The sequence below is a fragment of the Chlamydotis macqueenii genome, chromosome 18 (assembly GCF_036417535.1).
Source record: "Chlamydotis macqueenii isolate bChlMac1 chromosome 18, bChlMac1.mat, whole genome shotgun sequence".
In the NCBI taxonomy this organism is placed as follows: Eukaryota; Metazoa; Chordata; class Aves; order Otidiformes; family Otididae; genus Chlamydotis; species Chlamydotis macqueenii.
Genome location: NC_141573.1, coordinates 13,267,228 through 13,293,866, shown reverse-complemented (window position 1 = coordinate 13,293,866; position 26,639 = coordinate 13,267,228). Strand labels below are relative to the sequence as shown.

Here is a 26,639-nt window from a genome sequence, read left to right as displayed (position 1 = left end):
ATCAGTACGGTGAATGTGAATGCCTGGTCCTGGTGGTGTCAGTACAGCCAAAATGCCACCCTGATGCCTGCCTGGCTCGGCTGTGGAAACAAACAAACGGCGTAGGAGGAAGTTATCTTCCTTACGTCTTATGGGCATCTTGTTTGAAGAATCAAAGCTATCAGAAACCATTAGCACATTTACTTTACTGCATAAGCAATTGTGTAACGTGCTGTGGTTGTTACTGATACTCACTTCTCGTGCCTCCGCAGGTGGTACTGTTTTCTGCAGTGGCCTTCTCTTACTAACCATTTACTCCTGGATGTAATAGTTACTGTAGCTTCTGCAAGCTTGTCCATGAGATGGAGTGGGATACTTCAAATTTTCTATTGAGGGAAAACGTGGAGAAAAAAATTACCCTCCTTTTGTTATTACTGAATGGTGCACACTTAGGTGCGATTCTTAGGTCTCAGACTTGAAAAGTGAAGCTTTTATTGACTTGTCTAATGTGTTTACAAATGAACACAGCAAACCCAAGATACGATTAGACCAATATTAAGGCTGCTATTGGCAGCTTCCTAACAGGCAGTGCAGTATTGGATAAGTCATGGTTTTCTACTATGAGAATTATGGCTAAAGCCTTATTTTCTGGGCTGGAAGAAATCGCAGAATATACACAGTTGCTAATTGATGTTTCACTGAAAATAGCACCTAGGTGTACCCATGACATGACAGCGCAGCGATTGAACAGGCTGAAACTGTAAGAGTGGAATTACACTGGTGTCTCCTTAACAAGTTCCTCACTGTTTTGGGGGAGAGTGGAGTATTGTCTATTGCCTGTGCTACACCTGATTGAATTAAATGTCTGATTTGTCGTTAAGATAACATGTTACCTTGAATCATCTTCCCAGAATTGTATACCTTAGCTTCATAGTTCCACAGCTTTGACAACTAGGAAGCTTTTCTGTGTTGTCTCAGTAGCTGTCATGGTACAGAGAAATTCCTCTTTGCCTCTGCTGGATTAGAAAACTGCCCTGCTTCAATTCTGAGTCTGCAGATGAGTTCCTGATTTCATACAGTCCCCTCCAGGAAGTTTTAGATGTGTAACTAAGTGAAGGTTGATTAGCAACAAATTCAAGGGTGACATTAAAAAGTTTGACTTCTCAAAATTTGTTTTTAATAATACAAAGGCAACACTTAAATTACCTTCTTAGAATATAAATAAGTAAAGCTGGAGATTAAGTCATCATAAAGGGAAATGAACTCAGTGGTCTTGGAGCCAGTAGTACTAATCTTAATTTACTACATAATGCCCAGTGTTACTAGTTGACAAGCAGAAAACTGGGAAATACTCCAATATTTCCAGTATTTTCTAAGATGGCTCAACTTCCCTATTAGGGCCTCAGACTGGGGTAACTGATGATTTAGAGGAAGGAGGTCTGTTTTTACAATTTATGAATTGTGATGGCTAAAACTGAAGCAATCTGTCGGACTATGGAGTCAGCTGGATGCTGCTACGCCCATGTCTTTGAGGAAGAACAGTAAAAGGGCATTAAACTGCTTTGTAGCAGATAGCAGCACCTCAGGCTCATGGTATGACCACAGACATGAAACTGGCTTTATTTGATTCTCCTGCAAGGGATTACGCTGGGAAATCACTATGCAGGAAATAAAGTCCAGGTGTTACTTTTAGGTTGAATAAACCATAAAGCCAAGTGATGTGGTAGCTCCATCTTAAAGATGTAATGGAAGTGAGGATGGGAGTGAGGTGCAAGTGCTTGCTTCTGTAGATGAAGGGTTCTCTGCTGATTCTTCTTTTTTTTTTTCTTCTTCTTTTTTTTTTTTTTTCCTTCTGTGTGTGTGAGTGGTCCTCAGATGGTTTTGTAACAAATTCCTGTTGTGTAGCTGACCATATTTTTTCCAGAACATATTTTTTCCAGAAGCTGGGACTGCAAGGATAACAGTGTTTTCCAGGAAGTATCCCTATTAATCTTTGGAAACACAAATCCCTCTTTACATGGCTGTATGTTGTTGAACACTCATGCATACTTGTTTTGTCTAAATAATGATAATAGCTGCACCTTAGCACTTCTAGAAACTTGACAGAGCTATTTTACAAGCAGCTCGGTTGCATTCTGTAAGTGTGGCAGAATATTATTCCATAGTGTGCAAATGTATCGGCTGTGCTAGGCGCGGTACGTACAGCACACTCCAAATCTTCCCTTTGGTGCAGTGTAAGTTGTACTTTATGGCAGCAACTGAGACCAAGCAACGTCCTGCTCCCCGTGACAGTGACTGACATCTCTTTATTACCAAATGGCTTTGAATTAGTCTGAGGGAGCCTAGCAGTCTCCTGCTCTCACTGAATTCCAGTGTTCCTTGTGCTGCCTCTGGAAAATGGCTGTCAGTTACATTAGTTTTCCTGACTGCCCCACAGGAAATCTGCTTAGCTTTCTTAATGAGCAGTGATGTTCACCCAATGGTTCTTCATAGCTTTGCACCATTTCTTGGTGTCAGTCAGCAAGGGGAGGTCACAAAGGCTGACCTGTGTGGAATCTTGCAGATAAAGCTGACCTTACAATACACAGTATTTATGTCAGACTTGTCAACTGCGCTGAGCAGAGGTGGTTTACAGAAGTAAAGTTGATGTGGGGTGATGGAGTGTGTTGTGGTGACTAAGTAAGCTGTGCTTATGCAGAGATACTTATAATGTTAACATAAAGAGCTGCTTGGATTACTGTTTTCAGAGTACTTCTGTTTCTGTTACACTTTGCATATCCTGGCTGCAGAGCCAGGGGTTCTTGGAACAGAGTCATCCTTAGGCTGTTCAGCAAATCTAACCTGTATTTGAACACTTTTCAACAGAAAAAGCTGCCCTGTTAAGTGCTGTATTTGACTGCCATGCCATATTTAACTTCTGTTTTTTATCTATATACAACAATGCCCGTGAAACATGCTGTTGATCATGATTTTTCTTTCTCTCTACCAGACTGTGGAACATGGATTTCCCCATCAACCTAGCGCACTGGGTTATAGCCCATTTCTTCGCCTTATGGCCATTGGAACGCGATCGGGAGCCATCAAACTGTATTCTTCTGGACAACTGTGGCTAGATTTCTCTGACCACATCACATCAGAATGTGCAACTTTGAAGAAACTGGAAAGAGTTTGACTAAGTGTAAATTTGCAAGCAGGGGTTACTGGAACATTGAAACAGTTTGCCTAGGTTTGAAGTGATTTCAGTCTGAGCAGAATGGAATTATCTTGCCAAGAGCTCAAGCAGAAGCTGAGCTGATGCAAATGTTCGACTTTGCTCTTGTTATGCAGAAGGTCAGACTAGATCTTGCCTAAATTTAGCAACCCTTCATGTTGTAAATTCCAGGGTTGTTTAAATATTTTGGGCAAGGTTCCTTTTTTTTTTTTTTTAAAAGCAATTCTATTTCAGAGGTTAAAACTGAAGTCAGAAATGTTTTCAGCTTCCTGAGTTTTTGACCATCCAAGTGTTAAGGACCTAAACATTGAAGGTACTGCCTTTTTTTAGCTGATGTCCAGTCTGATTTTTCTGTATACGTGAGGCACTGAGGTGATTCCCATGGCACAGTACCAGCTAGGCAATCTGTAAACCAGGCATATTGCTTGGCATAGAAAGGAAAAGTCGGTGCTCTCTCTGCCTGCTTGATTATTCATTCCTGGTGGTGTTTGTGTTCAGAGGCTGGACTCCACATGCTGGCGGTAGCCATCTGTCTCTTGGTTACAAATTAGTTAAGCAGGATTGTAGTGTCTGGGAGACCACTAAACATCCCTGAGAACAAACAAAGTCCAGGCACCTCTTCCGCATATGCTCAAAGGATGGAGTAAACATCCATGTTCTCCTGCAGTGTGTGTAACCTGCCGCAAGCATGTAAAATCAAAGCAGATTTGTGCTGGCTCTTTTCAGTCCAGATCACTAACAGTAAAAGGTGGTTTCAAATTAATCTCTTTTCATCTTGCTTGCTAGCAAGCTTCTTATCAATTATTTGTAGCTGTGGGTCATCTTAAATACTGTAGATCCTCAACAAACTCTTCAGATATGGTGCTCCTGGGGTGGAGTTCATGGGTTTACATGAAGAAAACAATACTGTAATGCAGATTCACTTTATACCTGGTCAGGTAAGTGTATTTTCAGTACCTCTGTGATTTACATAGACCTCTCTTAAATAGCTGTTGTGTTAGTTCCAGGCAGCTGGACTCCTATTACCAAGTATATTCAAATGCTGCTTGGTTGGGAATGTTTATCCCAATGTATTTTGTACTCAGCAGCACTTGTTGCTGTGGAGATGCTCAGTAAAACTTAAGAGTAACTTTATTATTCATAACTGTTAGTCATTTATCTCCAGCAACATATTGGGAATGGTAATAAGGCCAGAACAGTTCAGGCAATCTGCTGCAGAAGTGAGAACTTTCTTTTTCTTTTGCAGCTGTTGTTCTTTCAGCAGGACTGGGTGGTCTTTCTTCTGCAGAACAGTAGCTGCTGCTGAACTAATTTAAGTGTTTTGAGCAGTCTAAAACAGTACTGCTAACCTTGCCTGCTGTTAAGCTTGTTGCCTTTGTGTTTTGAGGTATTGAATCTTGCTCCTGGGGATTGCTGAAAAGTTATTGCCACAAACTGAAAGTAGGAAGGCAAAATTTTCCAAATATCTGGTGACTGTCTTACCACTTTCCCTTCCCTTGACTGGCAGACTGGTGTCTTAGTCACATACTTTGTTGCCTGATGCCCCCAGTATAGCATGACTGGCCTCTTCATGAGAGGGATTTAATTCTTGAGGCAGTTTTGGCTGTCTGCTTACCTAATGGTATAAGCTGAAACTTCCATGGGGAGTGTTGCAGCAGGTGTGGCTTTAGCAGGTAAAATGCTTCAGTTTGAACACCCAGCCTGGGCTGGGCTCGTAATAAGGACTCTGACACAATCCTCCAGAATGAGGTTGGACGCGAAGAATGCGAGGAGTGTGGTGTAGCAGACCTTATCAGCCCCACCCCACACTGGGGTGTGTTGCAGCTAGCTCTGCTGAGCGAGAAGGTGGTGAGCAGACAGCTTGCAGCTGCCTGGCTGAGCTCTACCGCATAGGCTGATCTTCTTCAAGAGCCTAAATCCTTGTCATCCCCCTCAGTGACAACTTGTGCCTTTGTCCTATATAACAGGGTTTTCAGCCTTTAGGCTACTTCTGGTTTCCCTCCAACCCCCAAATCTCTTGCTGTTAGCTAACAGCTTGCTGCAGTATATACCTACCACCGTGAAGAACTGTGGCTGACTCCTCAGTCCCATTTTAGCAGAGAATTGTCAACAGCAGCAACTTTACTGCTACATTTAACTGTGTATTGCGATTCTGAAAAACGCATATTGTGTGGTTTTGTAGTGCCAGCTGGTGACATTGCTAGATGATAACAGCTTGCATCTATGGACCCTGAAGCAGCACGGTGGAGCATCTGAGCTGCGGGAGGAGCACCACTTCACGTTGAAAGGGCCACCTGGGTAATCTGCAAGAGTGTTTTTGAGCTAGTTTGGGGACAAGCAAGTGTTCTGGTTTTGTTTAGTGAGGAGGGGCCTAAGGTGGCAGCTTCTGTAGGAAACTGCTGGAAGTGGCTCCCCTTTGTTCAGTGGACTCGGCCGGGCCTAGGGCGGACCCGCTGCTGGCCAAGGCCGAGCTGATTGGTAGCAGAATGTTCCGTGATAACGCCTCTGCGATAACATATTTAAGAAAGGGAAAACAGAAAAAAAAAAAAAAAAAAAAAAGAGAAGAGAAGATGTGAAGAAGCTGAGTGGGGGCAGAGAGGGGGAGGCGCGAGCCTTGTGGGCCTTGCAGGCCTCACCCTCTGGCCTTCCACCGGGCAGCGGACTGGGCCCAACTCAGCCTTGCCCGGCTACAAGAAGTGGAGGGGAGTGAGAGAGAGACTGCGTACTCTGGTCCCGATCAGGGCTAAACTACGACAGCAAGCAAGTAAGAAAATTCTGCTGTTTGTTCGAGTTAGAGCTTATCCTGTTCTTACAGACTCACTCCTGTGAATCCGTTAGAGGCATCGATGGAAACCAAGCAGGAGTTGGCTAGGGCTTGGGAGCCCACCTTTTAAGAGTGTTGTACCAATGCATGGGGTGGCATCCATTTATGTGTGTACAGGAGCTGTGAATCTGAAGGTTAAGTAAATCTAAGCATCCCTTAAGTCAGAATTTAAATTACTGCTATGGTTTTAATTTCACTTATCTTGCCAGTTTTGAGCAAGCTATTTTTAGCTCCTTTGGGGACGCTTAATAAGAGAGGCTTCTGTAAAAAGGCATCTGGGTCTTTGTCCATGCACTTGTCAAAAGTCTTTTGACATAATTTATTTCAAAGCTAGTGTTTTCTGTCTTCCAAAAATAATGCCTGGCTCAAAATCTCTGCCTATAAAACAAATGGCGCTTGCAGATATCCCTGTTGAGTTGTTACTTCTCTCAAGTTCAGTAATTGTAGTTGTCTTGCATGCAGCTGATGAGAGTCTCTTTGTATCCCAGGTCTCCGCCAAGTGCTACACAGATAACAGCTGTGCTTCCCCATTCCTCACGGGAAGTCCTGTATCTTGGCACAGAGAGTGGCAACATCTTTGTAGTGGAGCTGCCTTCACTCAGAGTGCTAGAGGACAGGACCATAACCTCCGAGGCTGTGCTGCAGCGGTGAGTGAGCAAACAGACACCGCTGTGTAGAGGTGGAATGCCATTAGCAGACGTATTCTTTGTTAAAACATCACCCTGGATTATGCGTTGGGGCCTCACTGTTGTGCTAAGCATTGTCCAGATCTGCATGACTCCTGTGAAAGTAACTTTTGGTCCTGGTATGTGTTAAGTAACAGTTTCTGTCCACAGCTCAGTGCTGTCACCGTGGAGGTATTGCATATAAGCAGAACTGTACAGGAGACGCTTGGAGTAAATCTGCAAACCTTGTGCCCTCTCCCTTATGTTTACTTCTGAAAAAAATGTGATGCTTAGCTGTAATTACCCATTTACTTGTTTGACCATTGACAGGACTTCTGATGCTGCTGTGTCCAAATGAGGGTTTTGTCAGTCTGGAGATTTGAGTGCTGCTGAAAACTGTCTTACTTCATGTTGTTCCTGCTTCTTACTGATGTTATTGTGTTACGTTTATTCTCTAAGGGCCACAAAAGAACAGGGCGGGTGATGCAGACTGTCTTTACACTCCTGGGATCCAGTCCTGGTATTCATTGTAAACCTTGGCTTTTCCCTAAAGAAAATGGGACTGGGTACATGTTAATGTGGTGGGCCTGGTGTATTGTCTCACATAAGACTTTGCTGCTGCTTGAAGGATTTGTGAAAATCCTTGTACTCATCTGTTTGAAGTTTTTGTTGCTTAATTTCTCATTTTTATACCTTAACTGTTATTACAGTCATAGGGTTGTATTTGGAATAAATTTTTCTTGGTTTTCTCTTCTGCTTCTGTAGGGTACCGGAAGATTACTGTAACAGGAGATCATGTGAATTGGTGGAAGCCCTTCGGGAGCATCCTAAGAACCCTGACCACATTCTGATTGGATACAGCAGGGGCTTGATTGTCCTCTGGGACCTGCATAATAGCAGAGTGACACACCATTTCCTGGGCAGCCAGGTATTAATTCAGTCCATTCCAGTTCAGCAGGGAAGGAAGGGTGCTCTCTTCTCAGAGCACTCTGAAGACAAGTAGGTGCTGGGAGAGCCCTGACAAAGCTGCTTTTTCAGTGAGAATGCATTGGTTTTGGGGGAGCTGACAGCTCTCTGGAGAACAGTCATTGTGTGTCTTCCTCTTCAGCAACTGGAGAACCTCTACTGGCAGAGGGATGGCAGTAAATTCATTAGTTGTCACTATGATGGAAGTTACACCCAGTGGCCAGTATCCAGTGACAACAGGCAGCCTGAGCCTCTGGAAAACCGTGTGCCTTATGGTCAGTAAGTGAGGTTGAATTGTTGCATATTTGTCTAAATGCAAATTCATTTTGAACTTGTTTGGGATATTTAAGTCGTGTTCTCCCCTAATGGCAAAATGCAGAGCTGTCTTTTGAATGGGTTGTGAGCCTAGACTAAGAGAGTTAACTCCAGTTCTTTTTCTTGGATTTTAAACTGCTTTACAATGTTGAGGTCTGTCCTGAACATGGAGAGCGAATGTGTTGAAGAAATTAGTGTCGCTCATGAAGAAGGGTGTTGGTGATTCAGCTCTTTGTTTTAGTTCAAGTCTCCTCTTCAGCAGGAGTTGCTTGGATCTTCGGTAATTAATAGTGAGCTGTTTACCTGAGTAGTGATGAAATTATGCCTCTGATTTGCTGAAACCCATCAATGGGGTTGGCCTCATCTTTCAAGCATATAGAAGCTTCTAAAGCTCTATCACCTTTACATTAGTTTCAGGAATGCCTGTGTATTTAACAATCCTTTCTAGTTAATCAGCTTCCACAACACCACTTACACTCCTTGTTAGCCATCAGCAACATGGTTCAGAACTTCCCCTGAGTCTAAGCCGTGTTTTGCTGAGGCATACTGTGGTCAGTGCATTCCAGAAGACTTGTCTGATGTGGCTTGGTCTGGGGAGGTGGTGGTGGTGCCCACTAATTCAGGTGGCTCCCCTTGACCTGGAGGCTGGGGTGACCTAGGTGAAAGAGAATACGGAATTTTTTAATGTAAACATGCACTTCTTGAATTATGGCAAATAACTCTGTTCTCTTAGGTCCTTTTCCTTGCAAGGCCATCTCCAAGATCTACTGGCAGACCACAAAAAATGGGTGAGTTCATGGTGTATCCCTTCACTCTCACTTGTTTAAAGGCATTTAAAGGAGAAGGTCCAGAGGAGGGCCACGAAGATGATAAAAGGGCTGGAGCACCTCTCTTATGAGGCCAGGCTGAGAGAGTTGGGGCTGTTCAGCCTGGAGAAGAGGAGGCTCCGGGGGGACCTGATAGCGGTCTTCCAGTGCCTAAAGGGGGCCTACAAGAAAGATGGGGATAGGCTGTTCAGTAGGGCCTGTTGCAATAAGACAAGGGGTAATAGTTTTAAAATAGAGGGGGGTAGATTTAGATTGGATATTAGGAAAAAAATTTTTTACACTGACGGTTGTAGAGCACTGTCCCAGGTTGCCCAGAGAGGTGGTGGAAGCCCCATCCCTGGAAACGTTCCAGGCCAGGCTGGATGAGGCTCTGAGCAACCTGATCTGGTTGGAGATGTCCCTGCTCCTTGCAGGGTGGTTGGACTGGATGACCTTTGAAGGTCCCTTCCAACTCTAACCATTCTATGATTTAAGGGATGCACTGCGCAATACCATGAGAGCCCTTTAGGGTAATATTATAAGAATTTTTTTGTTAAAGTTTGACTTGCCTCATGTCTTTGAAATTTTGCTTACTACTCACTTTAGCATACACCACTCTAACTCTCCCTTTTTCTTAAGGCTTCCTTACATTATATTCCAAGGAGGGATGCCCCGGGCTAGCTATGGTGACCGGCACAGTATCTCTGTTGTCTGTGGCAGTCAGCAAACAGCCTTTGACTTCACGTCACGGGTGATAGACTTCTTTATCATCTTCAGTTCAGAGCCTACTGCAGGTATGTGATGAAAGGGCATTACTGCGGAATTAGAATGGCTGTGTACGCATGCGGAAATCTGCCTGGTACAAATAGTGTATGAAATGTGATAATGAGGTCAGTTTTTTGGGGGGTTTCTGAAACTTTAACAGAGAATCATAGAATCATTTAGGTTGGAAAAGACCCTTAAGGTTTAGTTTAACAGTAAAATATATTTGCCAGTTAAAAGTGAAGTGTAAAATACTGGTATGATGAATGGGCTGGTTACAAACGCCTCAAAAATTAAGCTACTCCATTAATGAGAAAAGATCTCTTAGACTCATGTCTGTGTCAGCTGGACACTGGACATAACCAGGTTGTGAAATGAGGATCTGAATATTGCTGTTTGGAAATAGCACCTCAAAGGAGGCAATAATTAAAACCAGAATTTACTCCCACTGAGACGCTGTTTCTTTTAATTACTACCTGCATTTATGACTAGGGCTCTAGATAATAAATCAGCGAAGAGTGACACAGAGCCAAGGGTCAGTATATAGAGAACTTAATTTACTCTCTGCTGGTGAACATGAATGTAAACAGTTCTAAAACTGAATAGCAGCCATTCCGTGACTTGCTTAGAGCTTCTTGGATTCTTGCTTCTGTTGAAGAGCTTTGTTACCCTTACTTCCACAGCAGCTGTAATTTCCTTTTCATGGAATTGTAAAGGATTTTTCCCCAAGAACTGTTTGTCTCATGCTGTTTTAGTTCTTGCTCCTAGTTAACTTGAAGCAACTGAGTATAAAATGCTACTTCAAGCTCCACAGATCTGCAGTGTTGGAAGTTGGGTCAGATCTAATTGCAGAAGTCTTGATGATGCTTTTCAGAAGGTTGTAGGCAAATCTTCTGTTACTGAATCTTCTCAGGCTTTCTAGTTCCTGGTTCACCTAGTAGGCTAGTTTCCACAGCTGTGTGTCTTGTGTACTGCTGGGGGTGGTGCTGGCAGCTCCCCGCTCGCCCTGTGCAGGTGTGGGCACCCCAATACGGAGAAGCAGGTTGGCTCCCTCTGGCCTGCTGTACAAAGCAGACCGCAGATCCAGGGGAGGACCGGCTTGGGAAAGCAGGCATAACAAAACAGCTTCTGGGTTCCCCCTGTCTCTGTCCCCAGACCTTAACAGCCCTCTCAAGTCTCTGAAAAGCTGATAAAGAAATAGGCAGAATGTAACTAAGGTTAAGTGCCTGTGTATGTTTGTTACTATAGATTTTCCCTACGCAACACTGCCTTTTATAAGCATCTCCCAAATGTGCAGAACCTATAGGATCTAAGCCTTCAAGCTTAACAATGCCATTAAGTCTGAGGTACTGCTTCACCTTTGCCATTAAAGAAACCAGACCCTTTTACTTTCTATGAAACTGTCAGAGCTCAGATTCGAGATAATGGAACAAAAGTCTTAAATATGAAAGAAGTAGGAGGTTTTTTAGCTAAGAGGTTGACTACTTAAAGTTCAATTCCTAGATATGATTAGAAGTCCTTTAGGTTGAAGTAACTGAACTTAACGAGCTTTATATTTATACTTCCCAGGGATTGAATTGTCTGGTTAATATGACTTCTAGAGGGTACAGACAGGAGCTGCTAAAGGAAGCTAAAGGTGTTGCACTTAGATGAGGAAGTCTTTTTACAATAAAATGAGGTTTCTGTGGTTGACAAGCTTCCCTGTGGCTGATTGCCTAAGCTTAGTGCATCTACGTAGCTTGCCTTGTTTGCCCTTAAGCAGTCTTCCCTGCAATGGCAATACGAAGGTATTAATTGTATACCAAAGCCACTTAATTTAATAAGTAGAAAGCTTACGCATTGCAGCAGGGTGGTAGCTGGTGACTTTCCACTACTCTAAATATGCTGTGGAAACAATTTTTAAAAGGCTAGCCCTTCCTGTTTTCTTTTTTTAAAATTAGCAGGTGAATGAGTGTATGGCAGTCATGACAAATTCTAGTATGCCTGCTACTTCAGCAACTTAAAATAGATTCTTGCCAAAAGCAGTGAGTTCAGATGTGTGCCTTTGCAGGGAAAAAAATGTTGTTAAAACAGAGTTTATTTGGTTAATGTTGGCAGCAGCAGTTGGAGTGCAGGGCTGATCGGGCATAATGTCGTATAGGTGTGGTGGTATGTGTTCTGTTCAGAAGTCCTGTAGGCAACTGCAAATGAAAACACATAAGAAAGCAAAGTAAAGCTGAATATAAAAAATATTTTCATGAGGAAACTGAACTGATTAGTAGTGTGTTATGGCTGTGGCTACTCAGAGGTGAAACTTGGGCTGTCTCACTAGAGTGGTGCCAAGTACTAATTACTTGAAGTTAATTTTGCTGAGTGAACAGTGTTGGTATGTGCTTGCTTAAAGATGTGCCTTCTTGTGAGTATATTCCAGGTAGTCAAACAATTAAAGGAGGGAAGTAAAAGTATAGGTTAGCATGGCAGGTCAGTGAAAAGCTGCTAGTTTGCTTATGGCTCACTGTTTATCACACCCCCCTGCAATGGGACACATTACAGCTGTACATTCACTTGATTTCTGTAGCTGTGTTAATTGTTATTGGTGTGAACTGATTTGTGGTTTTGGTTTTCCCCACCAGTTGCTATTGTGGCTGTCTTGCAAACATTACTGCAATACTGTTCTTGTAGACGAATTTTTTTCCCTTAAATTCTAGTTACAAGGAAAAATCTTAACTTCTTGATTGTGTCAGGTATCATCTGTAAAGTTACATTAACAGATTTCTTTTTTTCTAATCTTGTCTAACAGATGTATTAATATGTATTAGATGATGTCCACACTTCTTAAAAAAGAATGTCTGGAGGATGTGTCACAACATATGGGAAGCAGGAAATATGAAAAATAAGAGAGCTGAGTTCTAACTACTTGTCAGCTCAGGCAGAGAAGCATTCTGCAGAACCCAAGGCATTACGGTGTTTAAGCAGCTTAGCCTAAATGGAGTGTGGTCCTAACACAGTACTAACTGGGTCACTGCTGGGCTGTATGCATGTCTGTCCACCCCATGCTGTTAATTAGCTGTACGTTAAGTTCTGTAGCCAGGACTCAAAGGAGTTAGAAAGGTGAATATGAACTTGTGTTATTTAGCCCTGTATGTTGTTAGCAAATTTTTTATTCTGCAGTAGAATCTATAAAAAGTCACTCTGACAGTCCCAGGAGAGGTGTAAAGAAACATGAATTTGCAGGAAATGTGTTAGTATCTTGAAATCTATTAATACTAGTGTCTCAATAGGCCCTGTTAACACAGAAGCATTTAGAGGTTTTGCCAACAAAAATGTTTGTGTACAGCTCTGTGATAAGTTTTCAAATAAGCCTTACAGGAAGCTTGTTTCTGTTAATCTTGGATGCTCATTTTTGTCAGCCTCAGTGAAATCTTGTTTCTGCAGAGTTTGATGACCCTTCTGCTATGGTGGTGCTGGCAGAGGAAGAGCTGGTAGTTATAGACTTGAAAACCGCAGGCTGGCCAGCAGTCCATCCTCCATACTTGGCTTCTCTCCATTGCTCAGCCATCACCTGCTCACACCATGTCTCTAACATCCCGCTGAAACTCTGGGAGAGGATTATCAGTGCTGGGAGCAAGCAGAACATTCACTACTCGAATATGGTATGGCAGCTTTAAGTGTACATGTGTTCCCATGCGTTTAAGAACAGCATGAGTGCTCAGAATGTGGGTGGTCTGTGCTGCTGACTGTGTGTGGAGGGATCAGTCTCAACAGACGTCCTACCTCTTAATAGGGCTGAGAGACTTTTTCCCAGAGCACCACCAATACAGTTACACTGCGGGATTAAAATGTGGGGTTTTTTTCAGGCTTTGACAAGCTAGAAAGAAAGTCTGAGTGTTCCCAGCTGTCAGTGGTAACAAACTTCTTGTTTAGAAGTATGAAGCTTTGAGGAAATGTGTAGAATATCTTCTAAAAAGCACAGCTGGTGTCAGAACAGGAACATCTAATCCAAACAAAAACTAACAGCATGGACTATTTCACTGCCCCTTGCACTGAAGTTCATGCTCTCCTGCTGACTGTGTGTTCTCTTCATGCTGTTGCTGCCTAGGAAGTAACAGTCTTCCCTTAATGTATTTGTAGCCATGGCCGATTGATGGTGGCACCAACATAGCTCCAGCCCCTCCGCAGAGGGACTTGCTTCTAACAGGGTATGTACTTCACTGATAACAATCAGGGGGCCCTTTCCAGTTTCTGTTCTGCCTTTTGAACTAACTGAGGCTTTCCCATGGGATTGTAGGGAGAGGGCTGCAACTTTACAATACAACTTCTCAAAGCTGGGCTGCTAACTTTTTAAAGCTAACTGCTTCTGCTAATGCAGAGTAAACAGATCATGATGTCCACAGAAAACCTATAAAGTTGGCTTATTTGTAGTTCTGACATTTCGCCATTCCCCCCACAAACTTCAGTGTGGAAGTGCAGGCAGTAATCCAGACTGATTCAAAGGGAGCAATGTAAAAGTGACTCTTAATCTTGCAGGTTTTGGAGTGTTTTCCCCCCTACCTTACACTGTTCTGAATCTCAAAAAAAGAGGTTAACTTGGACTCCTGTCTGCTTTGATCAGCATGAACAGATCCAGCTAAGTAGTGGAAGTAGCTAGCAAGATATTGTCTCATTGCTTAAAAATGTATAATTTTATTTTCAAAGCACTTTTAAGAATTTCAGTGGGCTGTTCTTCAGACTTAATTCTTGATGCAGCAAATTGTTAAAGTCCTTACCCTTACATTGGAAGAACGTGGCAAATTTTCACCTGGAGAAATAGGATTAAAGCTTGACTTCTTTCCCTTGCTCCTAGTATTAGTGTTTTTGTCAGGATGAGTTGTTCCTTCTATATGCTGGGCTTTTTTTACCTTTTCGGTTTGTTTTGGAGTAACCTTAAATTATACACTGGTGTCAGATCATTGAGAACAAACTGGATTTCAAAAAACCCCTAAAACAAAACAAAAACAAAACCCACAATAAACCCCCCAAAAACCTTTCTCTTGAATCTCTAAGTTGCCTCAGCTCAGGGCTTTGTAAACAGTGTGGTTTAATCTTTTGGTTGTGTTTTTTCCCCTCTGTTTTATCATCCTCATCTGGGTGATGTGCTGTTCTCCTGCATGGTGTGTTTTTCTGTAATGCTTTCCCATACAGGCATGAAGATGGCACTGTGCGGTTTTGGGATGCATCTGGTGTCTGCTTACATCTCCTTTATAAGCTAAGCACAGTGAGAGTGTTTCTCACAGACGCTGATCCCAATGACAACATGAACACCATGGGTGAGGATGAATGGCCTCCCCTTCGCAAGGTGAGATAGCTATTGCTTGTGGAAGCTTTCTGAAAACTTGAGGAATCTTGATTCGTGTCCTAGTTAATGCACCTGCAAAGACCAGTCACTGTGTATTCTCTTGCCTAGGTTGGTACCTTTGACCCTTATAGTGATGATCCTAGGCTTGGGATCCAGAAGATCTACCTGTGCAAATACAGCGGATACTTGGCTGTAGCTGGTACAGCAGGACAGGTAATGAAATATAAACAGTCATGTAAACCTTGCTTTTAGTCCAGGTTGTCACAGTGCAGTGGGAGATGTGTTAGAATTGGAAATACTAATTTCTATAGTGGTAACTTGATCCAGTTGCTGGAAATGTTGATTCATGATTCTCTGCTTTCTCTGATCTGTATTTTAGACTTTTAGACTTAGCTTGCAGGACTGCTTGAATCGTAAAAGCTGTAGCAGAGTTTGTCCTTCTCCTTTCAGGTACTGGTGATGGAACTGAATGATGAAGATGCAGAACATATTGTGGACCATGCTGAAGCAGATCTGCTGCAGGACCAAGAGGGCTATCGATGGAAAGGTCACGAGAAACTAAAGACTCGAGATGGACCTGTTCGATTTGAAGCTGGTTTTCAGCCGTTTGTCCTTGTCCAGTGTCAGCCACCAGCTGTGGTCACTTCATTGGCCCTTCACTCTGAATGGAAGCTTGTGGCCTTTGGTACCAGTCATGGTTTTGGACTTTTTGACCACCAGCAGAAACGACTGGTCTTTGTCAAGTAAGTATCCTCTTTTCAAGAGGTCTGTGGTAATCCTATGTTAAAAATGGCCTGAAATTGCTAACAAAGCAAATTGTGATAAGCAATTTCTCAAGAACAGTCAGTGTAGCAAAAAGTCCTGCCTCATTGGACTCTGTCCTTGAAGATCTTCAAGAACATATAAGCGTGTTCTGACGTTTGTGTGTCCTGTTAGACTCTCGGGAGTGATTGCCACCCAGTAGAAAGTGACCGTGTGCCTACTGTCTCCCTCTTTCAGGTGTACGCTGCATCCCAGTGACCAGTTGGCCTTAGAAGGCCCACTGTCTCGGGTGAAGTCTTTGAAGAAGTCCCTCCGTCAATCATTCAGGCGGATCAGAAGAAGCCGAGTGTCCAGTAGGAAGCGGCGAGGAGGGAGTGGAAATGCTTCAGAGGTGAGGGGTCCACCTTTTTGGGGTCCTGTGTGTTTACAGCTTGGAGCATACTGAGTCCTGATGAGACTGCCTAGAGCAGGAGGAGGTCTGCAGTCCTGCTGGTAGCTGCTGCTGTAAGGGCAAAACCACTTCTGATGCGGTTATCTGTTAGATAAAAATAGTCACATTTTTAGAGAAAATGTACTGTCTGTAGTTGAATATATGATGCAGAACATACCTGTTTGCTGATATGATGGTGCTTTCCCTTTCTGTTGCTGCCACTCTTGCTGCCTGTCTCTCTCTCCTCTGTATGTCTTTGCCTGACTGACAAAATGTTTCCTCATCTTTGAAGGTGCAAGAAGCAAATGCCAAATTTGATCAAGACACATTGCAGGAAATGGAACTGGCTCCAGTCCAGCGGAAGATTGAAGCCCGGTCTGCAGAAGACTCTTTCACTGGTTTTGTGCGCACCTTATATTTTGCTGATACTTTCCTGAGAGACAGTGAGTAGAAAAAGCATCTCTCCTTTCTTACAAATGGGTTTTTCCTCCTTTTGCCAAGGAATGTGTTAGGATTTACTGCCAGGAAAATTCGACACCTCCTGTGTCCTACTTTGTTCTATGCTGAAAAACTAACATAGAACAAGAGCATGTGTTGTCATGCAGAATTGTTATTTAGCCATTCTGGCTGCTGGCTAATCCAAGGCAAGTAGTAGTTTATCTTTGGAATGTAGCCTTTATGTATGGTTTTCAAATATGCTGGAATTACAGCTGACTTTTTAGTCAGCTTTTCCTTGTCTCATTGCTCTGATGTTCACTCCTGCACCCAGCAGAGCCTTTTAATTTTGGTTAGCGTGGTGGCTGGTTGTGCATCAGAGCCCAAACTGATACAAGTTTACTTTGCTCATATGTGATATAAATACGTGAAAACTGGGTGTGGCAGTTGTGGCGTCTGATGGAAACAGCACTCCATTCCCTTCACTCCCATGCCATGTCCTGCTGCCGATGGACACGTATTGGGAGAAGTGGTGCTAAGAATCTGTAGTTTTCCTGGCAAGTCTGCCCTAACATAAAGATGTTTAGGATGTAAACAGAGGGAGGATGTGTATAGCTAGCGGAAAGCAGTTATCCGAGTATGTAACAGACGGTGTCTTGCTCATGAGCCTTCTTGTTGCTCCAGGCTCCCGCCACTGCCCGTCCTTGTGGGCAGGCACCAATGGAGGTACAGTCTATGCCTTCTGTTTACGTGTTCCTCCAGCAGAGAGGAGGATGGATGAACCTGTCAGGGCAGAGCAAGGTAAGTAGGCCTTGTGAAATCAAGGTCCTAATGGATCTGAGCTATCACTTGTATAACCAAGTTATATACAGTTACATACAGTTATATAAGATATGTGCAGAAGAGCAACGTAGCTCAATGACTTCTGTTTACCAGTGAGAGTGGAGGTAAATGTAGCAGTATCTGAGCTAAGCAATGCTCACTGCAGCAACTGACCTGTAGAGTAAGTGAGCTCCAGCACTACTTGACATGGGTTAGACTCTCTTCCTACTGATTTCAGAAATTTAAATTTGCATCAGCTGTCATTGGAATTTACCATTAAGCTTCAGTGCACATGTACCTTGTTCTGACAGCTGAACCTGCTGTCTTTATGTAATAATAGTTAGTGTTTATTTGGACTGAACTGGTTCATGTTATCCTTTAACTACTAAATCTTTTATGCGGGGTTTCTATAGCCACATTGGATTGATCTCTAGTTCTGAGAGGATGTGAATGAGGTTCTAACACTGTGTCTCTGACTAGACTCCTCTTTGGTTTTTCTGTTTGTTTATTTTCCACCTTACCTTGCTTGTCTAGCCAAAGAGATTCAGCTGATGCACAGGGCTCCTGTTGTGGGTATACTTGTCTTGGATGGACGCAGCACTCCCCTCCCAGAGCCTCTAGAAGTAGCACATGACCTTTCTAAGAGTCCTGATATGCAAGGCAGCCATCAGCTGTTGGTGGTGTCTGAAGAGCAACTTAAGGTAAGTATCAACCAGGAGGTGCGTATGAACTGCACATAAAATCTGCTAAAGCACTGAGCAGTTCTTAGTGGAAAGATAACTCTTGGGAGTGCTTATGCTTCTGTACCCAAATACCCCCCTGTGGGAGAGCATTTGGTGCAGTCTGTAAATCATGTGTGTGCTGACAGACTGGGAATTGAGCACAGTAATGCAGATGCTGAACACAGAAATTTTATTCCTAGATTACCTTGTAATCTTTCAACAAGGCTAGTTTTGCTTTTGGGAAAGAGATTTTGCTGTGGTTAGTACAGATGCAGGAACTGGTAGACGTTTCTATGAGCAACTAAAGTTTCTTGTTTTGCACACTAACCAGTCAGCAAAGAAGAGAAGACTTGAAGTAGCTTGCTATAGGCTGGCTCTGGCTTTTTAATGTCGAAAAGCACACAGTGTAAACCCTGTTCTTTTTCTGTAATAATTTGTAGCCAAATATGGAGGGATTTTGAAAGAAGTAGGAGAGAAATACAGTTTTCAGCCTGAAGGGTAAAACTGTTCAGTGTCAGAACAGAAACAGATTCTAACACTAACTGTGGCTGATTGCTACTTGTCCTACGAGCAGGGGCCAGCGTAACTTGCATTACATCTACATGTATTCACTGTGAATGAAAACATTGTTAAAGGCGGAGCAGCAGATGTCCTAGGGTGCAGCTGCTGCCGTTGTGGAGGAAAGAGATGTCAGTGTCTCGTTTCTGTTGACAGGTATTCACATTACCCAAGGTTAGCTCCAAACTGAAGCTCAAGCTGACAGCCCTGGAAGGCTGTAGGGTACGAAAGATGACAGTTGCAAACTTTGGCAGCTGCAAGACTGATGATTACAGTGAAAATGACCTGGCTGTCCTGACTAACCTGGGAGATGTTCAGATCATCTCGCTCCCCTTCCTCAAGTTACAGATCCGCTACCCTTGCATCCGCAAAGAGGATGTGAGTGGCATTGCATCCTGCGTCTTCACCAAATATGGCCAAGGTAAGGCATGCTTCTCCCAAATCATCTGCCTCTGTTGTGTGTTTGAGACAATGGAAAACAGATTGTAGGGCTTAGTGTTTAGAACTGGCTGTGTATATGTGAATATTACATAAATATGTCCATTATATATTTCTGGCCAGTACCAGTTGTGAACAGGGACTGACATGTGAGTTAGCAGAAGCAGAAGTGAGTTTATTCCATTATTGAATACCCTGGTTTTCAGCTAACAGGTTGGATGTGCCCCATAGGTAGTTTCCATCTGGCCGCCACCTTTCATCTTGTCTGGAGTCAAGAGATTGACTCTCAAAGCAGCAGGCACTGTGGGAATGGCCCCATTGTGCCTCCTAGACGTGCCTGTGGCTCAACCCTCAAATTGCAAAACTGGGATCCAACGTCCTGTGGCTGCTGAAGGTGGATTGCTGCTTTGCAGTTCAGTTTTTACATCTTTTTATGCTGCTTTTCATAAGTGTCAGCACAGGACAATACAACTAGCTCTCAGCATATTAAATTCCCCAGTCTCTAAGCTAACCAATCCTTGGGAAACTGGGGTAATATCTTCCTCAATTATTCCCCCTGATTTAGACAGGAGGAGATGCAAACCCTTTCTGTTGAACACAGAGGATGCTTAGATCTGTTCTTTTTCTGATCACCTCTAGTTCTAGAACTGCATTCTTGGACTTGATGGGGAATTCATAAGCAATTCTCACCTGTAGGTTTCTATCTGATCTCGCCGTCCGAGTTTGAGAGGTTTTCCCTTTCTACCAAATGGTTAGTGGAGCCCCGGTGTGTTGTGGACATGCCAGAAGTTACAAGCAACAACCATGTGCACAACAAGTCTGGCATGGAGAACGCTGCAAGAAAATCCAGGTAAAGTATGTAAAACTGACTGTGTCTGAGTAGCGAGATCTACTCGACTATAAAATATAAAACTTTGTTGGAAACAAAGAATGTTATCTTTCAAAAAAAAAGAAAAAAAGACATGTTGAAGTGTTTAACAACATTACTAGATGGATTGGCTTGAGGAAATCTAACCTTCTCCCTGATGGTTTTCCTACTCGCAGTACAGCTGATGGGACAAAGTAGTGAAGCATTGGAATTGGTATCCTTAAGCTAGAGTCATAAACTGTAAGCTCTGGCTGGCTTTTCTTGTTCACTGATGATGTGTCTGACTGACATCTTACTCTTGCATACTTCAAGAGCTGTGTGTTACTGATGAGGCTGAACTGATGTTCTTGGAGGGAAACCCAGTATTCCTTCTGTCCTCTTGGAACGTCAGCAAATAACAGGAGATCTGACACTCATGGAGATCCTATAGGAATTTTATTCCAAATGTTCAGAAATATTCTCTGGTGCCTGCAGACTTCTGCATCGCCAACATGTGATGAAGCCCTTCCTACGTTGTGGCTCAACAAACCATTCAGTTAGCAGGCACTGGCGCTTCTTGCAGCTGCCAAGAGTATACGTGTATTCTCTGCACCCTTATGCCTCAGAGTCAGTGATTGTTTTCTGCCTCCTTTCCTTTTCTAGGGGGTCGCGAAGGAGTTTGGGTGACTATGGAGAAGACGGTAAGCAAAAAATAATTGCACTAAATTTAGTATGGTGATGTGTAAACCTGAAACATCTTTCCTATTGCTGCAGTTGATATTTTCTACCTAAGAAAGGGGAAAGTAAGGAGGAATATGAGGAAAACATTGTGACCTGCCTAGACACAATAGTTGCTAGCTCTGAAGTAAGTTGCATGTGGCAAGATTGCCTTAAAAGGATAGAACATAGTTTCTGCTGGAAGGAAAGAGGCTGTGGAAAGGTATGGTCTGAAATTACAGGTGAGCTTTTCTGTTAGCCAAACTAGTATTGCTGGAAAATACAGTTCAGTATGTGACAGGCTTTAAGTATTAGTTGTGAAGCATTCCATAAAGTCAAAAGGTACTTAACGGGGGGCAGGAAATCCAGTTCTATTGTGGGTTTCCAAAGCTACACGTATTTCATGAAAAGGGGAAAATATTGTTAGGTAAAAGCTTTTTTCCTACTCTCTTTTAGAAAGGAAGTCTGGGAGGCTGATGGAACATGCCTTACTCAATGATGAAAGTGAGTGAGATGAAGTCTTGCCACTGATGGGGCAGGTGCCTTTCTGGGAAAAGAAGAAAGTTGCTGGGAATTTTGTGTGTTCCAGTACTCAGTTCCAAGGAATCTGCAGTTGCACAAGACTGGTAGAAATACTGGGTTTTCATGCATCTGTAGAAGTGAGGGGTTGGAAGACACTCATGCCCTCAGGCATGGGTTGTTCCACATAGCTGCATTCACTGCTGTGATAAGAGAAGGATCTTTACTTTCCAAGAGGGCTTGTGTAAAATGACAGCTGAAACAGTTCCTCTGGGGCTCTGGTACACTGGGACTGGCAACATTTCCTCTGGCAAATGACTGCTTCAGTCGTTTATGCCAGCCTGTTCAGTCAAAACATAGTACTGTTAGAGGCAATATTGTAAGATCTGACCTCTGTGTGACGGGAGGCAGGTTTTAAAGGCTGCTCAGCAGGGAGGTGGAATGTGGCTAGGCTGCTGCCTGAAAGCAGATCTTCACTGGTTTAGCTCACTGCTTTAACCCTCTGCTTTCCAGGAGTCCTCAAGGAGATCCAGAGTACTCTGGAGGGGGGAAGAGGGTGAGTATCAACCAACTTCTATTCCTAATGAGGGCGGCTGACAAGGGAGGGCATTTCTAGTTGAAAGCAGGGGGATGCCCACCATGATGGAAGGGATCCTTGTGCTGAAATCTGGTCATGTATGTGTCCCACGAACTACCAAAAGGCAACAGTAAGAGAGAGGCAGGTTCTCTTTCACATGTTGTCCCTTGACATTTTTTATGAATAATGCTTTGTCTCTTTCTCTCCGAAAAGCAGGAGAGATCACATTCCCACATCCCAAAGGAACAGGACTCTGAGTATTCGCATACAGGTTTCTATTTGTGTCAACCCGTACTGATCTAAGGGCAGGCCACATGGGCTTAGTTGGTTGAGGATGGGACTCTGGAGTTTCAATCCTGGCTTGACACTGTCACTTGGACATGTTCAGTATCTCTGCTCCCATTCTGTCTGTACAATAGAGCTAAGCTACCACCATGGGTGCGGGACTTTACCTTGTCTCCCTAGAATACTGATGTTCAGGTGACAGGGGCTATGGAAGTGCAGACAAAGGACTACTGTTCACAGTGGATGCAGGAAGCTTGGTGGGATTGGTAACTGCTGGTGTGTAAGGACAGGTGACTGCCTGACATGCTCTGCTCTGCGCACTTCCTCTGGACGCTACCTAATCCTGGTCTTCCGCCAGCAGCTGGGAGTGGATGGGATGATAGTGCATTCCAATAATGAATCTTTTCTTGTGTCCTTACAGGAGCTATGCAGAAAGAAATTTGGCAAGAAGTCCATTAGGACATGGACTAAGTAATGGAGGAGGTAAGTGAGGCTAAAGATATTTCAGACCCAGTGAACTAGCCAAAGGAAGCAGAAAGTAGAATGAAGTTTCTTTATAAAATTCAGCTTATTTAAATAGTTTGTGATAGCGCAGAACTCGAATCTGAATTTTTAGGATGGGAATCTGCTGACTGAGTGATGTACTAGCACTGTTCAGTACCTTATGTGACACATGAGTAAATACGCTGCATCAGTTTTAAAGGAAGAGCTAAAAATCCTTTGAAGGCTCCTGCCTGACTTAACCTTACCGTTAGGTGAGCTGGAGAGGTAGCTAGAGCTCATAGCAATAATCTGTTGAGTGTATTAACTCATTAACTCTCATTAGCTTTCAGCTTCCATTTTCTAAGATGACTTTTGCATTCTTTTATCCCAAAGCAGATTGACCAGAATTCATCACGGACTTTCTGGCATTGGTTTGAGTGCCATAACACTACTGACTGGGCAAACCGTCCCTGGGGAGAGGGCACCACTGCATCGCAGGCTAGTGAGCTGCAACTTGCATGCATATGCACGCCTGCCTCTGCCTCCCCTTTTAGTGCCTCGTTAGAGACATCTCCTCTTGGAGCCCGCCTTGCATTAGGACAGAAGTGGATCGCCAGGTCTAATGCACCACAAGCCTCTGAGTACATCTAACTTTTAAATGTTTGCACATTTCTCTTTTCTACTGGGCTGGGTTTTAAATTATAAACATTACTGCCTTGATGCAGGATTTTAATAAATGCACACTGTTACCTCCAACTGGTTGAAAATTATTTTTTTGTACAATTTTTAAAAATCATATGGGTATTTCAGTTTTAACGAAAACATTTTAGAAATTTACTTTTAAAAAAAAAACATTAAATAATATATGCTAGATTCCTGTGACTGCTGTATGTGGTATCTGAATGAGTAATTTTGGTTTTTGTTTGTTATGGTACTGTTAACTGGTTTTATGGATTTGGGTATGATCTATTTTTGTAGCCATTCAAATCAGAGGAAAACTAATTGAACTTGATTTTTGTTTTGACACTACATTACTCATTTTTTTGAAATAAAACTCTGAATTCTCTGTAGTGATCTTTGTCTGCTCTTATATCTACTTTTTCAACTAGCAGCTTCTTTTGCTTTGGCAACAGGGTTGTGCCCACTTAGCCCTCGAAGAAGGTGGAGCTGTCCCTCTCTGAGCTGTAGAGGCAAAGAGCACTCCTGGAGATTAAGTGGCCTCGTTAAGAACGGTAGTGGTTTGGTGAAGACACATGTGGCAAGCAGATAGATTGTATCACTGTCCTTCAGTCCATACATCCTGTTGCCAGGAAAGGGTGCTGGTTCTGATTATAGTCCCCAGAAGGTCATCTGCCAGCTTGCCCTGAGATAACTTGGGTAATAATGCACTGAAGACAGAAACAGTTGATTGGCAATGCTGCTGTACTAGACAGCCAGTGGATTTTGGATTGAGACTGGTGAAACTCTGCATAGAGCAGTTCATTACTTTTTAATCTTTTTGGTTCCTCTGTCCCTGACATAACACCACTTTCTTCTTTTCCAACCAAAAAAAAGAACAGAATATTCTCTGATTTCTCTTCTGCAATTTGCTTGCAGCACTATGAGAGTCAATGAGAAAGAACTAAATCCTCCTGGTGCTGAGCTGTCATCCTTGGCATGCTTTGGAAACCTCTCCTTGGAAGCCCTCTTGTTTTGGGCTGTCTTTGTCTTCCTCAGCAAGGTAGAGGGATCCTTTCTTTCTTAGAGTACTAGGGTGGCACTTTCTATTCTGCAGGAGAATATGGTTGCAGAGTTGCAGTTGCTCAGGTGATGTTTCAGGCACCCTTCCTTCTAGAAGTGTTAGTATCTCCTTTGAGACCTAATTTATTGCTAATGAGGTTTTAGAGAGCCTTCTCTCATACTCGGCATGGTCTGACAAACTAGTTTCCATTTCCTTATTTACTAGCTTCATTATTTCCTTGTTTCTGTTGCTGCAGGATTGAGACTGAGAAAAAGGTGGCCTGCTGTTTTCCACCTCTTGTGCCAGGCACTGATGCTGCAAATTTACAAGAAGTTTAATCAGCAGCTTCTGAGCTGGTGTGATCTGCATGTGCATCATCCTCGTGCACCCAGCTGCTTCATTCTGCTCCTTGCAGATGGACTGATTCTAATGCCTTTTCTGAGTATTTCATTTGCTGGCAGGTTTGGGGTAAGTCACCTGGCAGTCCTGCTCAGAAAGGGCAGAAGTAATTTATAACTTCTCCCCATTTTCACCCACGTAACTTGAAAAATCCAGTAGGTCCACGGAAGGAGTTAAGACAAGTAAAAAAAAATTATATCATAGTTAGTACACCTTAAAGTGAATTTAGATTTAGAAAGAAAACAAAACTTTATCCAATAATCTTCTTGTTATTTTCCTGAAAGCACAAGCCAGACTCTTAATGGGATTGACTAGTTTAGGATGTGTGCTGATACACGGCAGCAATTTCCTAGCAATGCTTTGAAACCTACAGCTGAAGGATTCACTGGAGTAAGCTGCTTGACTTACTGTTGTGAGCAGAGGCATTAAGAATCCTTTTAGAGCTGCCATGCCTGAAATACAGGAGAAACAGCATAATGGCAAAGCAGGAGAAGATGGGAACTCATGTTGTGCTTTCAATCAACATGAGCTGAACAGGAGAGGATGGAAAGGCTCATGACATTCAGAACTAGAGTGTATTTTTGTGCTGTCACAAAACCACTAGCAAGTAAGATCCCACAAAAAAATGGGATGAGGTGTTCATGGCAGTCTTCAGTGAATGTCTGTAAGCAGCTTTTGAATGTAATTGGAAAAAAATCCCTCTACATCTCTCCCTTTCAGAATTGCCTTCTGAGCCTTGCTGTTACCCTTGGTCTGCCTGTCAGCTGACAGTAATAATAACAGCCTGCTTCTGATCAGAGGATTCAGCTGCTGCCAAACTCCTTGAGTTTTGTGCCTACCTCTGCTTTTCACTTGAACTCCCCTTGTCTGGGAGCTGATAGAAGCTTGCTGTCTCCAAGAGCTAATGCTTAATACTTGGAAGCATTCTGAGGGCTCTTTGGCCCTTATTAATGTTACTGCCAGTCAGCTTTGGCACTGCTCTCTGCTCCTGCTTTATGCAGTCTCAGTGGGGTCTGGCACTATAAAGTGCCCCTTTGCTGCAGGAGCTGAGCTGCTGTTAACACTGGCTGCCAGTGCTTGAAAAAATCCTTTCTTGTAGCCATGCTGGCAGCATGTTCCCCAAGCCTTGCAGACATGTTTCTCTGCAGAGGGGAAAGTCTTGGATCACAACTAAAGAACAGCCCAAATTTTCCACATCTGAATACACATATTGGGTACCTACTGTGGGATGCTGTTTTATAGTAGCCTGAGTTATAGGTCAAATAATTCTCTAGTCCTAGAAAAGATGGCCTGGGGTTCTTTTTTTTTTTTTTTTTTTTTTTTTTTAGTAACGCAAATGCAAGCTTTCCTCAGATGTTTAGCAATGGAATATTTGCTGAATTTGTCCAGCAATTCTCTTGGAACTGGGATAATGTTGGAAGGAAGTACTTTTCGTCTTAGTCATAAGGCCTGAGGCGTGTCTGGTTAGTGAGAGAATGAAATTTTTTTACAGCTTAATTGGTCTCTTTCTTAGAAGATGGTTTGTGTCTAGTGCAGCTAGAATAAGTGCATGCCTGGACTGCAGTCCTAAATTCAGCCTGCAAAGGACTGCACTGCCTATGTGGCCTCATGAATTGAGATGTCTTTAATAAGAGCAGGACTGGGATCTGGTGTTGAATTGGCATGGTTGAAGAACGAGACAGACTTTAGTAGAAGCTTTCTTCTAAAGCCCAACAGTCCTTGCTAAGCCACATTGTTTGACTTGATGATCTCTCTCAAGTAAAGGCCAAGGTTGTCTTGCAACTGTAGGTGATTCCCTGAGGTAAGCCAGGTGGAGAAGACTGATTCCTTCAATAGCTGTCACAAAACACTTGATGCCTTCACTAATGGCTGCACGCCCCAAGTGCTTGGATTATTTCCATGCAGCACATGGAGCTGTTCCTCTGACATGATGATGATGGGGTGTTTGACAAGCTTTCCAGATTAGGCACCACTTACAAGAGGACCAAGGAAACCCTGTGTGAAAGGGTGGCCCTTGAGATCATCCTGCTGTTGATTAATTTGTTCCAGCTGTGCTTGGGTAGAAATGGTCCCTCTCAAGCAG

General features: G+C 43.2%; 1 protein-coding gene across 4 annotated transcripts in view; it reads left to right on the top strand.

Annotated features, from left to right (window-relative positions):
* Positions 1-23,507, top strand: part of LLGL2 (LLGL scribble cell polarity complex component 2) — a 34,072-nt gene extending 10,565 nt beyond the window's left edge. For 2 of the 4 annotated variants that reach the window (XM_086762398.1, XM_086762399.1), the window contains exons 3-26: positions 2,969-3,066; positions 4,047-4,128; positions 5,373-5,488; positions 6,503-6,661; positions 7,445-7,607; positions 7,788-7,920; positions 8,694-8,748; positions 9,406-9,560; positions 12,943-13,160; positions 13,639-13,706; positions 14,689-14,842; positions 14,951-15,055; positions 15,293-15,585; positions 15,842-15,995; positions 16,327-16,477; positions 17,154-17,270; positions 17,826-17,992; positions 18,728-18,992; positions 19,706-19,859; positions 20,520-20,557; positions 21,030-21,077; positions 21,606-21,648; positions 22,376-22,437; positions 22,831-23,507. In XM_086762398.1, coding sequence (XP_086618524.1) covers positions 2,969-3,066; positions 4,047-4,128; positions 5,373-5,488; positions 6,503-6,661; positions 7,445-7,607; positions 7,788-7,920; positions 8,694-8,748; positions 9,406-9,560; positions 12,943-13,160; positions 13,639-13,706; positions 14,689-14,842; positions 14,951-15,055; positions 15,293-15,585; positions 15,842-15,995; positions 16,327-16,477; positions 17,154-17,270; positions 17,826-17,992; positions 18,728-18,992; positions 19,706-19,859; positions 20,520-20,557; positions 21,030-21,077; positions 21,606-21,648; positions 22,376-22,437; positions 22,831-22,838 — 3,006 coding nt within the window. In that variant the 3' untranslated portion in view covers positions 22,839-23,507. Of the gene's footprint in view, positions 1-2,968; positions 3,067-4,046; positions 4,129-5,372; positions 5,489-6,502; positions 6,662-7,444; positions 7,608-7,787; positions 7,921-8,693; positions 8,749-9,405; positions 9,561-12,942; positions 13,161-13,638; positions 13,707-14,688; positions 14,843-14,950; positions 15,056-15,292; positions 15,586-15,841; positions 15,996-16,326; positions 16,478-17,153; positions 17,271-17,825; positions 17,993-18,727; positions 18,993-19,705; positions 19,860-20,519; positions 20,558-21,029; positions 21,078-21,605; positions 21,649-21,882; positions 21,941-22,375; positions 22,438-22,830 lie in introns of all 4 variants that reach the window. The other 2 variants (XM_086762401.1, XM_086762400.1) reach the window with 2 other exon arrangements.
* The last annotated feature ends 3,132 nt before the right edge of the window (positions 23,508-26,639 follow it).